Here is an 18,193-nt window from a genome sequence, read left to right on the forward strand (position 1 = left end):
CTATGACATATGCTTGTGATACCAATGACCATTTTCCCTACTCCAGTCTGTGGACATCCATATATATATTAAGTATGTGGGTATTTAATATTTTTAATGTATGATGAGATGGTGATGGTTGGACACTTTAGTGGAAACCGTTGATTTGATTTGCAATCAGTGGGTATGTCCTGTGACCTCACTGCCAACTCACACTATCTTTCTGAGTCTCAGTTTCACTGTAGTAAAAAAAAAAAAATACTCCCCTCTTAATTTACTGGGAGGCTGTGCAACTAAGATGAATATATGATATATTATGTATGAAGTGATTAACTCTAAAGGAAAACAACTTTATCATTTACTACATATTACCATTTTACAGTTTTAGTCATCATACCCTAAACAACTTATCTAATAAACTTATTCAAGAATACTAAAAACTCTTACATAAAAGAGGTTTTTTTTTCTATGTAAAAGAGGAGTATTACTGTGGGAATTTCCATGCCTCTGTGAACTAATGCCAAGAATACATTTTATTTTTAATTCATTTTTATGTTCCATGTGATATTTTTGGTGATGTCATAGATTTCATAGGCCTTCACTAATTTTTTAACTAATCATTTATTGAATCAGATATAAAGTAAAAGCTTACATCAAATATCTAATGTTCTGAGAATCTTAATTGAATTCACTATTTAAATAGTGTTTACATATGTGTATTTTGAAAGTGGGAGAGAGAACTTGATTCTATCATGGGCAAGATAAATGTTTTACCCAAACTGTTTCAGAGTGATATTTAGATAATTCACAAGATGAATATGATATATTTTGTGTGTATTGATTCTTAAATGTTTGACAGTTCAAAAATCTTAAGTTGACTTAAAATAACATATAGTCATAATTAGCATGCATGTGCCTCTTAATAGTCAAGAATTAATAGATTCTATCCCTATGTCAATATTTCTGATTTCAGCATGATGAGTTATATATTTTCTTGATGGCAGTTCTCTTTATTAGGAGCTCTTATTGGACCATATGGTATTTGTTCAGCTACTCAGTCATTATATTTATTGGGGACGTGCTATATGTAAGGCATGGTACTAGGCCCAATGACATTTGTCAATGGATAATTGTTAGTCATTAACCTGCCTTCAATGGGTTTGTAATCTATTTTCAAAGATTAAATATATATACATGGTTATACATAAGGCAGATACTTTTACCAGATCAACTAGAGTCAGGAACACAAAGCTGGAAAAGTTAAGTAGAGGTTAAAAATAAAAGTTCTAAGACCTTTGCAGAAGTTTTCTCATGTAAGTATCAATTTAAGGTTTCCTAGAAGGTGTGCATCCCTCCCTCATATTTTATAAATGAAACAATGCCTCAGATGTTTAAGTAAATTTTCAAGATTTCAGAGGTAGTGCATGTTGGAGTCAGGATTTAAGTTCAGGACTTTCAGAATCCAAGGACAACATATATCCCTTCTATATATCACAAAATATATACTTCAATATATTCCAGTGCCATAGAAGCCAAGGAAAGAGAGGTTTTAACACAAAACAAATAAATAGGAAGACACTTTCGCCAATATTGCAGGGTTTAGGGAGAGCAGAGGGGGAGAGAATTGAGTAAGTCTACCAAATTTGATGATCCGGAAGAAGGACAAGAACTAGTCTATAAGGACCAAATATGCAAGGAGAAAGAGGTGACGGGAAAATGGATGAATTTTACTTAGGAAGTAACAAATTGTGTTTGCTCTTCTATTGTTATATTTCTGTTATGTTTCATAAAAATGAGAATCTTACTATAAATAAATCAATTCTATGAACAGAAATTAAAGTGGATATTATCAGCTATGGTTCAATATAAGTAGCAGCTGGAACCACAGTTTCATTTCATTGTTTTGTAATTATTTGATGCATGCTAGTAACATCCTCCAATTAAACTGTAAGTTCCATCACAGCAAATTCCAAATATCATAAGGTCTTAGTAGACTTTTATTATAAATTTTTCTTACAAAGCTTTGTTGATTTGTGTGAACAAAGAATAAAGTTCACTATGCTAAGGTATAGCATCAGCTCTGAAACAGATATGAATGGCTTCCAATTCTTTATTGATCATATATTTTCTTTGGCATTGGCATATGATGTCTTCCATCAAGTAAACACTCAAAAGCACTGGGGCACCTGGGTGGCTCTGTCAGTTAAGTGTCCAACTTCGGCTCGGGTCATGATCTCAGGGTTCATGAGTTCGAGCACCACGTGGGGCTCAGTGCTGATAGCTCGGAGCCTGGAGCTTGCTTCAGATTCTGTGTCTCCCTCTCTCTCTGCCCCTCCCTCGCTCATGCTCTGTCTCTGTCTGTCTCTCTCTCAAAAATAAATATTAAACAAAAAAATTTAAAAAAATATTACAAAAATATTTGTGTGATAAGATGCCCATGAAATAAATGAATAAATATTCTTGGGAGAAAGTGAAAATCATAATTTCTTAGTCATGGCAAAGAAGGGAAGTTGGAGTACAGGAAAACATGTTTATAGTTCCTAGTTGCTCCAAGAGACTCACAAAATGATGGCCTGAAAAACATATAGTCTAAGATATACACTCACTGTGTTGGAAGACATTGTAAATCAGCATCTCTACACTTTCATTCTTTTAAGTGACTGTATATCTACTGTTTAGGTAGGAATACTTTGAATAAACTGTTTTCTAGTAACAGGGGGTTTATCTAATTGTTTTATATTATCAAATAGAGATTGTATATACTGGAAGCATTATAATTCCTGTCTGGGCATGAAAAAAATCTCGATGGTCCCTTGAGAACAGGCCAAAATTATATTTTTTATTAAAAACAAAGAACTATCTAGGTTTTCAATATTGCAGATGTTTTTAAAAATTTTTGTGAAAAATGTTCACAAGTATTTACAATGGTAATGAAGTTTCTAATTTAATTAACCTGCAAGAAGGTTAAGGCAAAAAATACAGACTAACAATATTTATAATACAGAGATCCGTATTTCTCTGGTGACCTTAAATGCATTTCTGTTACAATACAGGTAGAAAATACCACTATTCTATTTTTGTGGCTGGTGAAACTGAGTCACATCGAGGCGTGTGTCATAGTACATGTCACATCAGTCAGGGGAAAGCAAGGAATCTAGCCCAGGGCTTCTGCCTGCGGTTCTAATCACTAACCCTTTTCAAAAGCTTCTTTTTAGAGATATGACTTTTAAATCAGACAGCTGGAGATCAGTTCCTCCTTAGCTGTCAACTTGTGAGCTGTGTGTTTTCCTCTCTGAATCCTTGACCTCACTTAGAGCAGAAGCTTTGTAAGAGATGTGCCCTTCTCTAGAACTCTTGTGGGGAAAACACAGGGGCCTGGCAGGGAGAAAGCCCTGGTGAGTCACCTTTAAAAAAATATAAGCAGAATTTTCAAGGATATGGAGACCCGGGATAAGGGTTTTCCTTTTACATTTTGCCATATTTCAAATAAAAGACTGTATACATATGCACACATACACATCCATTTAATTTTGCTTTAAATAAGAGGAAAACACCTCATCCTCCATGTTAACGCAGGTCAGTGAAAAGCTCCTGATGTATACAATGGAAATGACCTTTACACAAAATAATCTACCTCTGCTGTAGTCATAGAAGCTAGATAATCAATCACTCAACGACCCCCCCGGAAATTTTTCATCTGTTATTCATACCTGAAATGTCTTTATGGAGGCATCAAGCCTCTGAGGCAGCCCTTGAGGGTGAAGTACATGATTGCTGGCCTGAGGAGCATAGGGTGGTGGCCGTGCTTCCTAACAGCGTAGAAAATGTTTGGGTGCACATGCTCTCCAGAAGATCAGTTGTTATTTGCAGGGAGTACACAGTGTGGTGGCCCTCATGGCCTCGAGGCATAGATACATAAGAATGTTGCAGAGGAGGGAAAAGTCTGTGAAACGCTGAGGTGCTGGGGCCTAAGGTAGATGACTCAGCGGTTGTGTTCTGATTAACTGCTCTTCCTGCTTTCTCCCTCCTTCTCTTCCTCTCTCTCCTCTCTTCGGCCAGCTCTTCCCCTTCTTCCTCATCCCCTGGCATTTGCACTTACGAAGCACTTATTACCTGCTTGGCCCGGTGCTAGCAGTTCACGTGTTAATCATTTCATCTGGTTGATGTGATTGTTTTTCTCAGCAGAGTTGGAGCCTGACTCTAGATTTGGCCAGTGATACATACCTAAGGTTGAAACAGGCAGTTTCCCTGTTCAACACAATGATAATAATGTAATCATGTCATGTAATGTCATGTCATGTAGTCACATCAGTATTAGTGTGGCCATGGTGACATTACAGATACCACCTCAAACCCTACCCTACCACACCTGCTCTTTAGCTATTGGACTCACTTAATGGACCATCTTTGCTCTAGGCATCTTGAAAGGAGAGCAACTCAATTTGCTCTTGAGTATATTCATTAGCATGAACTAAATGAGACTTTTTGCTGTCATGGGTGGTAATGATTATGTTTATGTCTTCTTCTGGAAAACACTCGGTGATAAAGATTTTTGATTTCCATGTAGGTAGTGATCCTCAAATTAACATAGATCTGATGTGACATGTCATCAAGAATTTACTTCTAGAATTTTTCCACATCTTCCTAGAAATGACTTTCCATTAGGAAAAGGCTTTCTAGAAAAGACTTTTTTGCTCATTAAGAACTAGAAAAATTTGATCAAAAATTATTTCTATGTATGTTACGTTTAGCAAGAAAACAAAATCTGTGCAGTGTTTATTGGTAGCTAGGCTTCGGTTAAGTGATTTATTTTAATTAGATTCTAAGTAATAGTTTCTAGAAGTCAAAGAAAGTTATATATTGAAAGTTGTACATTTGTTGTGTGGAACAACACACATGATAGTTGGAAAGCTATTCTACGGAAACATGACTTGCTTTAAACAAAGGTAATTGAGAGGTTTTAAAATATAGGGCTTTCAAATAAATTTATTTGTGAAGTAACAGATTTTCAAACCTCAAAGAATGCTTGTTTAATCTCAGCTTTCTACTGAGGCCTTGTACAGCATTTATTTTTGTTTGTTGGATTTAAATTCTGGACCCATAAGAAACCTATATTTATGGGAAAATCCAGGATTTTGCTTACTGTATACATCTTAATTTGGGGGAAAGAGTATATTGAATGGATTTCAAATTATAAGTAAATGTATTAATCAGAAATAACAGAAGCAATATTCCATAGTATGCACTTCTCCCTTTAGTTCAGTCTGATCAGGTGAAGGCTGTTTGATTAATAAAAGCATGCTGTTTTGAACATAACAGAACACTCTCTTTTTTAAAATTTTTTTAAACATTTATTTATTTTTGAAAGATAGAGAGAGACAGAGCACGAGTGAGGGAGGGGCAGATAGGAAGACACAGAATTGGAAGCAGGCTCCAGGCTCTGAGCTGTCAGCACAGAGCCCGACACAGGGCTCAACTCCATGAACGCTGAGATCATGACCTGAGCTGAAGCCAGAAGCTTAACTGAGCCACCCAGGTGCCCCAGAATACTTTTTTTAATGTTTATTTTTGAAAGAGAGAGAGACAGAGAGTAGAGTGAATGAGGGGCAGAGAGAGAGGGAGACACAGAATCTGAAGCAAGCTCCAGGTTCTGAGCTGTTAGCACAGAGCCTGACGTGGGACTTGAACTCACGAACTCTGAGATCATGACCTGAGCTGAAGTCAGACGTTTAACTGACTGAGCCACCCAGGTGCCCCAGAACACTTTCTTTTACACTAATAGACGTGACTTACTACTGTGACAGGGTGGTTTCCACCTATTTTTCATCATTACCAAATCTATGGCGGAGAATAAGAGTCACAGCATTGTCAACTAGGAATCAATGAGATATAAAATGTGATTTATTGTGGCTCAAAAATTACAAGAAACCTATATTAGGTCATTTTCCCCATTATTATTACTTGGTATTCATAGAAAATAATCATGATATTATAGTCAGTAGTATATAAGTGGTCTTACCAGATTGAAAGTAACACCACAATATTTCTGGATTATTGGGGTCACTAAAGATGAGTAAAAAAATGAACATAAGATTCATAAATTAAAAATTGCCTACTTAAAAATATTTACAGTATCAATTGCTTTATAAGCTTTTCCTCTGGAGGATTCTGTTGTTTTTGGTAGCCTTTAAGGTGAAATGCAGTTTTAAGTGTATCATCCCTTGAAAATGATCACCTGGGATAGTGTAGCATTATTGCAGTGGTGCTAAGTGGACCCAGATCCTAACAGATAGTTTTCCTGATGGCATGCTTTCAACATGAACATTGGACCCAGGTATTGTTTGTCCCGTAGATGAGAGGTAAAGATCAAGGTTTTCTTTAATTTCTCCAAATACCTCACTGCTATACAGAAACAAAACACAGTGCTTTCAAAAATTAGGAGAAAATTGTAGTATTCACCCAATTGCCTAGGTTTCATCCTTTTGCTTTTCTAAATACTACCGCTGCTTTTGAAAAAAAATGTCTTTTGCATTTCTCTTTTTTTTAATGTTTGTTTATTTTTGAGACAGAGCATGAGTGGGGGAGGGGCAGAGAGAGAGAGAGAGAGAGAGAGAGAGAGAGAGAGAGAGAGAGAGAGAGAGAGAATCCGAGTGAGTCTCCAGGCTCTGAGCTGTCAGCACAGAGCCTGATGTGGGCCTGAACTTACAGACTGTGAGATCATGACCTGAGCTGAAGTCGGGTGCTTAACCAACTGAGCCACCCAGGTGCCCCTCTTTTGCATTTCTCTTAAGGAAAGAGGTATCAGCCTGTCTTTTTGAAAGAAAAGATGAGAAGACAAATAACTTCACCCCCGATTGCACGATTGTGATTGTGGCATGATCTCAAACCTGTGAAGTGCCAAAAATAATCCGCAAAGCCATGCAAAACTGAGGGAGAGGCTGACGTGAGGGTGTTGGGGTAGAGAACATGCACCTTAACTCAGTTTTCTGTCCTTAAAGCAGGTGTAGTTACAGAGCATCAGGCCCTAGTGCTTCTCTCAGCTTCTGCCTTTTAGGGGATTTTTAAAAAGAAGATAATAATAAAATCACAAGCCCATCCCATAATTGTAGGCCAAGTGGAGTGCTCATTTTCACATTAGAGCTTGTGCAATCTGGAGGGAAATTTGTTTAGTATTACTTGTGAGTTGGTGGATCAGATAAAAGCCAGTCAAGTGGAAGAGAGGACTGTGTGAAGTGTGCTGGGTCCCCTGGTAATTGCGATGCTGCAGGCGTTTCACCAGTCAGTTAATAGATTTCCCCAGTTCCTTTATGCCAGGTGAAAATTTCCTCATTAAGGGGAATTTATTCCATTTCCTTTTATCATTTATTATTGAAGACTAAGTGTGAGTGGAGGAAGTTTTGGAGATGACAGGGTAGAATTTTAAACAACAACAACAAAATCTACATTGGAAGTCGGAGAGAGAGAGAGAGAGAGAGAGAGAGAGAGAGAGGAGGAGGAGGAGAAAGGCTCCTATTGTTTATACAACCAGAGAACACAACAGAGACTTGCCTCGGTAGAGGCTGAGCCATGCTGTCTCACCACTAAAAGATTATGGCAAGGAATGTAAAAGTCTGTTTTGAAGATGTTCCTCCCCCTCCAAAATTTCAGAACTGTCATTTTGTGCTGCTAAGTGGAGAGGAACTAGAGATTTTGAAAAGGCCAGCGTCACAGCTATTTGGTGTTTCTTTGTTTTATTGTTTAGATGCTATTATGCAATGATGAAAGTGTAACTTTTGAAGAGTTTGCCCTTGAACGCTGAAGGCAAGGAAAGCTGGAAGGGGAAAGACGAGTTATATCTGTAGCAAGCTTTAGAGGACACAGTGAAGATAAACACAAACATACTAGTACACACAAATGTGTACCTGATAATAGGATAATTTATTGCGCATATTTTAAAAATGTGCGCTTTTGTGCAATGTGCCCCATTCAGCTGATCACATTTCTTGCTTGGGATAATGCTCCCTTGATTTACAATATAATATAAATGGAGCATTCCCTATTGAGGCTTCAAAAGGCAGTCTTGAATTACAAATTCAGCATTTATATTTCTTTTAGTAATTATTCTATTTTGAGTTTGTTCCAAATTAAGGTTTTTATTTTCCTTTTGAAAAATAGAAATATTATAGCCCTGTCTCACTAAAATAAGCTTTCATCTAACTTGATTTTTCAAAAAAATCTCACTCTGATGGAAGTTCTTTTTAGCAGGCAAAATGGAAGACAGCCCAATATGGGCAGATAAAGACAAGGAACATGTGTCTGAATCTCCACATTGTTAAATGAGCTTTATGTTCACTTAAGATTATTCATCTTGCATTTGACTCTGAAGAGGTTTAACCTTATCTGAATCACTGGCCCAAAGCTAATGAATCGTGTCTTCAAACTGTCTCTTCTTTTATTTTATTATAATGGGACTCAAAATAAAATTTTGTATCGGAACAAGTAGGGAATAAAGTCAATTTTCTTCCGTATGTAATGACATGCCAGCCAGCTTTGTGTTATGCAAAAGCAGCAGAGAAAGTGAATGAGGGAGATGTAGAGAGGGAGGCAAGCCACTTCCTGTCTTGGTATTCTACATATCCAGGAGTATTAGGGTAGCACGGAATGTGGGAAGGGACCTACGTTATCCGTGTCTTTGTGATTGCCATGGTGGGTCAGAATCAACATGTATTTTCTCAGTGAGGATTGGCAAGTGTTTCGCACTATTTTATGAACATGTCTGAAGAGCAGAAATTAATAACCAGAGAGATTATAAATAAAATACTATAGAAGATACATCACTTTGAATTTCATATGAACATACCTACCCAATATTTGCATTCAAATGAAGATAGATGAACATGATTATATTCATATACTATTCCAATTCAATACACCCTAATTTTCAAGACATTTAAAAACGTCATAGCATGCTATTGGTCTAGCCGTTTGAATATTGAGCAAAAGTTAAAGCTGTTTTGGGCTCACCAAGAAAATATTCTGCGAATCAGCTTGTGAGCTTGAAACATGCACTCTGCAAGTTTAGCTTGATAAAGCTGTTTTGGAAATCTCACCGGGTGAATTGAGGGGGCACCTATGGAGAGGTAGTTTTCAACCCCATTCCAAAATTCTATCATTTGTGATTCATTATTCCATGTTGCCGTTGCTCTTCTTGGGCGTCCCCTTTACATAATGAAAACTCTCTGGGGTGGGGATTCTATGTCGAGTAGTAATGATTGAGTTAGTCTTGTGACAGATAGCTGTGTTGTTTTTTTTTTTTTCCACCAGAACTGAGCACAGAATTAATTTACTGTCCTTTTTTATGTACAAGGCCAATTCTATCAATCAGTCTTCCTTTTTTCTTTTTTTCTTTCTTTTTATTTGCTTGTTGGTAAGAGTCCAATTTTATTTGGTGAGTGGGGGAGGAAGACTTTGCATGTTTGCTGGAGATGTCTTTATATGCTCTCTTGGACTCTTTTCGTGGAAAAAAATAAGAGGAATTATGCATATTTCAGCAATAGAAAAGACTGCATTGCTGAATGTGGACAAAACAAATGCAAATTTATTTCATCCCTAATAGAAATGTGAGGAATCTAAATGGTTTCTTTTTTTGTTTGTTTAATACCATTATTTATAGTTTTCATTTGAAGCAATATAGCAACCTTTGAAGAATTGACTGATATTCTGTATAAGAAGAAATAAAAATAAATCATTCAAGACAAGGGAAAAAATAGAAAAACATGGCCAAAGGAGCTAAAGACAAATATATTACTTCTGGTTATCTTTGGACTTGGAGGACTTGCATTTTTGCTAGTCCATAGTCATAATTACAGGTGTGATGGCTCTTTTAAGGCATGTTTCTTTAAGTGTGTCTGGACTGCTGCTATTCAGAGTTAGGATTTAGTCATTTAAGTTAGTGTGGTTGTTGATGTAGTACTATAATATGGGTTTTGCTTCAAATAGTTATTGCAATAATAAAGAAATGTCTTACTGAAGATCTGTTTATTCTTAATTTTTCTTTTACTGCTATCTCACAATTATAGGAAAATGCCCTAGCAAGTATCTAGAAAAATCTAAGGGTAAAAATTGGCTTAATGTGATGTGTACAGCATTTCTCCGTGTAACTCAAGCTTCATACTTACATTTTAAGCAAAATTGCAGGTCACAGAGCAGATGGGTAGCCTTTCACCATGCAGGTAAACATTAATATGATTTATCTTTCGCAAAACTCACAATTAAATATATTTATTTCAAAAGAACATCATGCATAGTTCTAACTTAGAAAGTAGCTTATTTATCAAGCACTTCCACTTCGAGGCTGAATGCACACTTGCACGTAAACAAATGAGCAATTGGTTTAGGAACATAATCTTGGCAAGAAAAGTGAAAATATCTGTTTCCAAAGCAAATAGCAACAAACAAATTATTCTTCGCATTTGTCTCAAAATGTTTTCTTTTTTGCAATAACTAAAGATAAACACCAGAAAGTTGGGTGTTTTCAAAAGCCCTAGGAGCTCAGCAGTCATCTCTTGGGGAAGGCCTTTGCAGACTTCTCCAGTGCTGTGGGACCATTTCCCCCAAGCCACAGCCTTCTCGTCTCTACATTCCTCGATGGCACCTCTCACCGTGCAGACACATCTATGGCTATTTGTTTGCCTTCTAATATACTCTTACCTCTCTGAATGTAGAGATTTGATACTTTATCACTCCATCATTAAAGTAGGTAGCACAGAGCCCTAGACACAGCACATGTTCACTAAGTGTTAAAGCACACATGTAAGGATGACAACGAATGACATTGCCCTACCTTCACCATTCATGATTTCCTCCTAACTACAAATCCTCCATATGTTTTCTATACCTGTCATGCCGATCACTGTCTCAAATCATTGCAGATGCAGTTGCCCTTGCCTATAGTACATCTGTCAACTCTTTCATCCATACGAAGCTGAACTTTCTTTATGGCTCTGTTCTCATCCCTCTACTGCCGTAGTATTTCTCAACTACATTCGCTCACACTGTTATCTCTTTTCTCTGACCTCACATTGCACCACATAGCTTATCTCTCCATAAAATGTCTCGAATCACTCTCTATCATTCCATTGTCTCAAATATTGTTTTGTATCTTCATGAGCAGCACTGTCTAGTAGAAATTTCTGTGATGATGAAATATTCTGTAATCTGCACCATCCAATGCAGTCACCACTAGCCATGTATAGCTATTGAACACTTGAAATTTGGCTAGTGCAATTGTGAATCTAAATGTTAATTAAAAAATTTTAATTAATTACATTGAAATTAAACATTCACATGTGGCTAGTTGCCACCATATTGGACAGCATAGTTATAGAACATGAAGCACAATGCGTGGCACACATAGCAAGTGACTGCTAATAATCAGATTATAATCAAGAATTTGACAGGAAAATGTGTTGCTCTGGGAGAATGTTTATCAAATACTTGGGAAGATTAAAAAATTAAAATGAGAATAGAAAAAGGAGACATTAAATTTATTGGGGGAAATAATTAATTAACTTGAGATACAGAAGGAAATTTAAGGGCCAAAGAAAAAGCAAATTGAGTAGAACGAAACATAGCTGCAAAAATCCAAACTAATACTGATATCCAACAGCCAGAGAAATAGCTATTAAATATATGAGCTTGATTCTCTCTTCTCTAATCTAAACTCAGAATATAATTAATTAAAGAAGATTGAAGAATAGAATGAACAAAATTCAGTAGATTTAATTCAACTGCATGCTATTAGCAGAATTTCAGTGAAAATGTTTTATTTATTATTACATCTTCTGAGAACACACCATTATATTTTAATTTCATTGTATTGACTATAAAAATGTTATAATTGAATTTTATTGTATTGACTGTTGCTTGAAATAGCTGGTCCATAGCTACTTAGTTATACTTTTATAGAACTATTTTATTCTTCTGTGCCTTGGTTCTTTACAAGTTATTTTTTTGTACACTTTGAATTATAGTTATAAGGTGATTTCAATAACTCTGTCTCTTCTATAAAAGCTATAGAAGTCCAGTTTCCCTTTTCCATTTAATAAATATTTGTTGAATGCTGTCTGGGGGCCAGTCTACAGATCAGTGGGAATGATCTGGTAAATGAGCCAAACGTATTCTTTGTCATTGTGGAATGTGAATCTAGCATAAAAAAATTTGGATGGTGAATAAAAGCTAACAAACATAAAAAATATTGGTGACATTGATATGCTAAACAGTATGGTTCCAACTATGCTCCTGGCTCCAAGCAAATCAATCAGTGAAGAGTCCAGAAAGATCAGTGGGTGAGGGCAAACTGAGAAGTCTTCATGGATGAAGCTTGGCTTTAGTTTACCTATAAAGACTGGCTGGGAGTTGGAGAGCAGTTGGGTACATAAAAGGAATGTCAAAGGCATTCGAGGTGAGAGAAACAATACAAATACAGTCTATACTATGGAAATGAGCATCAGGAAAGTGAGGAGACAAATCTAACTTGAATGGGAAATAATCATAAAACCAGAGAACTATCTTGTCAACATAGACAGATATATGATATTAGTAAAGAGAGGCAGTTTATGGAAAGGATACCCAGTCTGATGCAATGTTGGATGCCCAGGTATACATGGGTTCTCAAAGATCCTATACATGGAGACCTGGAGCATCATTCAGACATTAGAGGAGGAGATACAGATTTGGGAATTATTAACTACTTATGTTGCTTGAGCCAGTGGCAGTGGTTAAGTTTAGAGGGAGAGAGAAGGTAGCCAGGCCTTTGGTCTTAAATCAGGAAACAAAAGATAGGAACTTGCGTGGGGGGTACCAAAAAACCAAAAAAACAGTAAGTCATTTTTGTGAGTAATATGAGTAATAAAGTTGGGTGAGAAGCAACTTACCCGAGCCAGAGGAAGACATCTTTAAAGAATGGAACATTAAGCAGGTCATATGCTGACAGGTTAAGGAGATGAAACTTGAGAAAAGCCTCTTGGACTTAGTAAGAGGAAGGGCCATGATTATTTTGAAAGAGGAAAGTCATTAAGACAGAAAATGCAGAAGCGATTTCCAGGAAGTAAGAAGAGAAGAGGGTGCATGGATGTGAAAGTAGGAAACCACATGCCTGAAAAGGTGAAAATATCATTGAAAATACTAGATTTCATAGAGGCTGGAAGATTTAGTGGGTTATTTATTTGTGTATGTTTAAAAGATCTCAACACTTTGAAGATGGAAAATAAGGAGACTTTGGTGTTTTTGAAATTGAACAGTTCACTAGTCCTTACTGTGTTTGTTCTAAACTTGAATCTCTCTTTTTCATTAACTCCTAGTGAGTCCATTACAGAAGAAACCCTGAAAAAGGCAAAGGAGATTGGGTTCTCAGACAAGCAGATTTCAAAATGCCTCGGGCTGACTGAGGCCCAGACAAGGGAGCTGAGGCTAAAGAAAAACATCCACCCTTGGGTTAAACAGGTAAAGGAATTTCCCTTTCCTCACAGGGTGAAATGTAGGCACCCACTCATAGAGCCATTGCCGGTATAAAGAGGGGTGGAATTCAGAAGTGATTCTACTTGTCCAGTCAATGCCCCTGATGCCACCAGTTTTATTCAGCACAGGTTTGATATAAGCTTAAAAGGGAAAGGTTGAAGGGGCACTGGGACGCAAAGGTAGGACTGAGTACATGGTTTTCTCTGCCTAAATGAAAAAAAAAATCAAAGTGACCTCTCCTTTACTTTTTGACCTCTGTGCAGATATATCTGCAATAAGATAAATCCTTAGTGTAATAGAAGGACTTGAAATACCCTAGCATGGTGGCTGACCTCTTGAAAAGAATAGTTATCTCTTTTGGCACTAACTTTTTACAGGGTAATACTTTATTTTAAGTGCCCCATCATTATGGTTCATTTAGTATTCATTGTGATAGGGTTGGGCATAATGAGCTCATCTAGTATTCATGACAATCATACAAGAACTTTCATAGGTGTACCGTTGTGATTTTTTTTTTTTTTTGGACTACAGTAGAAGGATGCCTTGGCTTAAAGTACCACCAGCTGGTTTTTGTCCTTTAAAATCATTGACTTTTCTCCATGTGCTCGGGGGCGGGGGGCGGAGGGGCACATGCCTTTGGTCTCAGGCTTGATGCAGAATATTTTCTATTCAGCAATTATCTTTCCTCCTTCTCACCTGCCTTACACTAGCTTGCCCTGTTGGCCCTGAATTCTTGCTCACTAAGCTAAGCTCCTGGCCTTTGAGAACTGAATTGATTTACTTTTTCAAAATATGTTCAATGAGACCTTGTCCCCTTCCCCTCTTCCCCATGCTTTATGGTATTTATGTCATTCCATTGCTCAGTGCCATTGGTAACTTAAATTCTATGCATTCATTTGCAGACCCAAAACATTCTTACATATAGGTCATTTTGCTCTGATTTGAGCTGCTTTAGATAGTTGTCTGGGTAAGTCTTCCTGGTAACTAGTTGACTATATAACGATTGTGTTATGTATGTGAGAAATACTACTGTAATGAATCAATGATGCTCTGGGTGTGTATTGTCATTTATTGCTCAAGTGATAACTAGATTACATCATTGTTCCTCCACCACACCTCATTTTCAGAATTAGAAAGTAATTGAATTGTACTTACCTTTTTATTGTTTTTATATTTGACAATAAGAGGCCTTAAAGGAATACGAATGCAGTGCAAATTGTTTTACTCTTGAAAAAATATAACAAAGGGACTAAAATCCCTATTTATTTATGTAATTATTTATTTATTTATATTTTCTTGCAGATTGATACACTGGCTGCAGAATACCCATCAGTAACAAACTACCTCTATGTTACCTACAATGGTCAGGTAGGAACTGCCAAATTGCTGCATGTAGAAAGCTCCAGATTTAGTAAATGGTCACCATGGGGAATATACATTTTTGTGTTTTTGGTTATCTAGTAATCTAGGTAATAAAAATGACATTATGTAGGTCAGATGTGATAATGTATTTCTATACTGACTTTTCAGAACTGCCTTAAAATGGTGAAATCAAACAAGTACAACTAGAATAAGGACAATGGTTACATGAACATACAATTGTGATGTGTTCTCGTGGCTATTTAATTAAAATATATTGAACTTATATTTTGTGAATAAGTAGAGTTTATACTTTATGCTTATGGATTCCCAGAGACTAATACAATGCACACATCAATAAGAGAAAGGATGAGAAAGATACATTCAGTGACAGGACAAAGAGTTTAATTAGATTGAAGAATAACACATAATAATTTCTATGTCTTTTTTTTCTCCTCAGGAGCATGATATCAATTTCGATGACCATGGAATGATGGTGTTAGGCTGTGGTCCATATCATATTGGTAAAGTGATAACTTATATTTACATAGGACTTTACAGTTTATGTTGTACTTTTCACATGTTAATTCTATTATTCCAAGAACTATGTATAATAGATGATGTTATAATAAGTATTTTGCAATTTCAGAAACTGAGGTTCAGACAGGTAAAGCCCAAGTTTATTTAGCTATTAAGTGATAGAAGTCGTACTCAGTTGCAGGTCTCAACTATAATTCCTTCTTCCTTTTCATTATGTCACCCTTTTATGTTTTTATCCTCATGAGCGAAATTGAGCCTCTCACTGGGGTTGGGGAATGAATTGCACTTTGACATTTCCTCATCTGGCATAGTTTTACACAAAGATCTATATTTGCTCAAGAACTTTATACATCAACCAGAAATTACATTTGTAGATGAGATCTGTGAATATATGACGTCTGTTGATATCAAATGCCAAGAGCTTTTCTCATTGGTTCATAGGCAGAGCATTATAGAATTTAATTAAAACATTCCCACTGGAAATTCTTACATCTCACCCAACACTTAAAATTAGACATTTAATAATGAGATAATAATAATAATTTACAGTTACAAAGTGTATATTTAAATAGACATGATATTTCTCAAGCGTATTTAACATTTAGTCTCTGCAGATTATTCTAGTATGGAAATGATAAAATGTATAATTTAAAATGTATGTAGTCTTATTCTGTTACTTTAAACATAGTTTGTTTTAGTTTTTTGTAAGTAATTAAGTGCTTCTGGATATACTACTTTAGCAATTTTTGGCCAAATCTTGAAGTAGTTCAAAAGTGTTTATTACTTTACTACCTTAGTTTCCTATGGCTAAATGGCGTGAACACTTCCATCAGGATCTACCCTTCTCTTTTCTAGACCTTTCTTTCTTCCTATTCAAATTTTACCTTATTTATGTGACAATTCTGCATTACCTTAGGACCCAGGGCAGACTAGCTGAGCTGATAATCAAGTGTATACTTAATTGATAGTGAAAATTAGCATGCTACTATATTTGGATAAGTTACTGTTCTGGCAAGAGTTTTTAGGAGACAAAATCCTAATGCAAAGGATTAGTACAAATCCCAGAACTTTCAGTTCTATGCATCCCAGTAGAGGTGATATTTTGAGGTATTTAGGCCATTATTGTACTTTGAATTACTTTTTAGAAGGTCACTCACTCTGCATGGGGTGGCCTTGCCAAGCTTAAAAGGATATGCTTGGAAAGGACAGGATTTTCCAATCAATCAAGATATGTCAGAGCTACAAGGCACTTCAGGGATCATTTGGTTTAGCCCTCAGATAGCAGAGCAAGTGGGATAACTAAAACAAGAACTCAAGTATTCCAATCACTAGCTTAAATATTTGTGTGTACTGAGGTCAGTTTGTTCACTTTGAGTTTATTTTTTAAGTTCCTTTTTTTTTTCTTTTGAGAGAGAGAGAGTGAGCACATAAGCGGGGTTGGGGGGGTGGTGGGTAGGTGGAGAGGGAGAGAGAGAATCCCAAGCAGGCTCTGGACCAGAAACCCATGGACCATGAGATCATGATCTGAGCTCAAACCCAGGGTTGGATGCTCAACCAACTGAGCCACCCAGGTGCCTCAAAAGGGTTTTTGTTTTTTATCATTAGAATTATCTCCCACTAACTTTGACGTTCTGAATGTTTCAAATATGGAGATTACCTAATGGAGAACTTAGCATATAAAAAACAAGCCAACATGTCATTGTTGTTTAATTAGTTCCTGTTTTTCCTACTATTAATGTAGTGTGCATAATGGATCTGAAATTTACATTTTGAAATTTTAAAAAATTGCATCGAAAGGGCATTCGCTTCTTAGACTTGGACTGACCAGCAATATGTTTCTCTGCTCTTTGTGTTGTAACTTCACGTTTCTCTTACCCCTTTTCCCAATCTCACCGTCTCTGCAGGCAGCAGTGTGGAATTTGATTGGTGTGCTGTCTCCAGCATCCGCACACTGCGTCAACTTGGCAAGAAGACAGTAGTGGTGAATTGCAACCCTGAGACCGTGAGCACAGACTTTGATGAGTGTGACAAACTGTACTTTGAAGAGTTATCTTTGGAGAGAATCCTAGATATCTACCATCAGGAGGTAAAAAGAGGGGGGAAAAAAAGAAAGAAAGAAAGACAGAGAGAGAAAGGAAAGAAAAAAAGGAAGAAAAATATATGCAGTGCATACTTTATAGATGTATATATATATATATGTATATATGTATACATACATATATATACACATATGTATATACATATACATATATACATACACACACACACACACACACACACACACACACATATATATATATATATATATATATATATATATATATGTAGATTTAAGTTATAATTCCCCTTAGGAGAAAGAGCTGCCGTGTCTTCCACTGACTAATTTTGTAGCGAAACTCTAAAAAAATTATCCCAGCCTTAGAGTCTTGAGGCCCTGGCACAGAGTGATTATTTTTTTCTTTCTAAGCATTCCAACTAGATTGAAAACTCTTTTGGTAACATGTGCCAAACACATATTAACTACTACAAAGCAACCCTCCAAAATATTTTGCAGAATGATTTCACTGGTCATCTAGACACACAATAAGCAGCCTCCCTCTAGTTCATGTGTTGTTGTGGTTCAGTAATGAGTGGTCCCCAGAGGAGAAAAGTCAGCTGTTCACAAAGGACCGGTTAATTCTTTGTGCCATGAGATGAAGCCATCAGTCTTCGGTTTAAGATCCATGAGTTCATTCTGAATGATTTCGGTACTTTTATAGCTTTCTCTGATAGTTGCTCTTCCTCTCTCCCTCTGATATTACTGAGAATATCTTCACTG

At 36.4% G+C, this 18,193-nt stretch overlaps 1 protein-coding gene across 1 annotated transcript in view; it reads left to right on the forward strand.

Annotated features, from left to right (window-relative positions):
- The window catches only part of CPS1 (carbamoyl-phosphate synthase 1), a 127,945-nt gene that overhangs the window by 71,138 nt on the left and 38,614 nt on the right, over window positions 1-18,193 (forward strand). The window contains exons 22-25 of the mRNA XM_019838609.3: window positions 13,320-13,461; window positions 14,779-14,844; window positions 15,296-15,359; window positions 17,280-17,461. Of these exons, the coding sequence (XP_019694168.1) occupies window positions 13,320-13,461; window positions 14,779-14,844; window positions 15,296-15,359; window positions 17,280-17,461 (454 nt within the window). The remainder of the gene's footprint in view (window positions 1-13,319; window positions 13,462-14,778; window positions 14,845-15,295; window positions 15,360-17,279; window positions 17,462-18,193) is intronic.

This window comes from Felis catus, chromosome C1 (genome assembly GCF_018350175.1).
Source record: "Felis catus isolate Fca126 chromosome C1, F.catus_Fca126_mat1.0, whole genome shotgun sequence".
In the NCBI taxonomy this organism is placed as follows: domain Eukaryota; kingdom Metazoa; phylum Chordata; class Mammalia; order Carnivora; family Felidae; genus Felis; species Felis catus.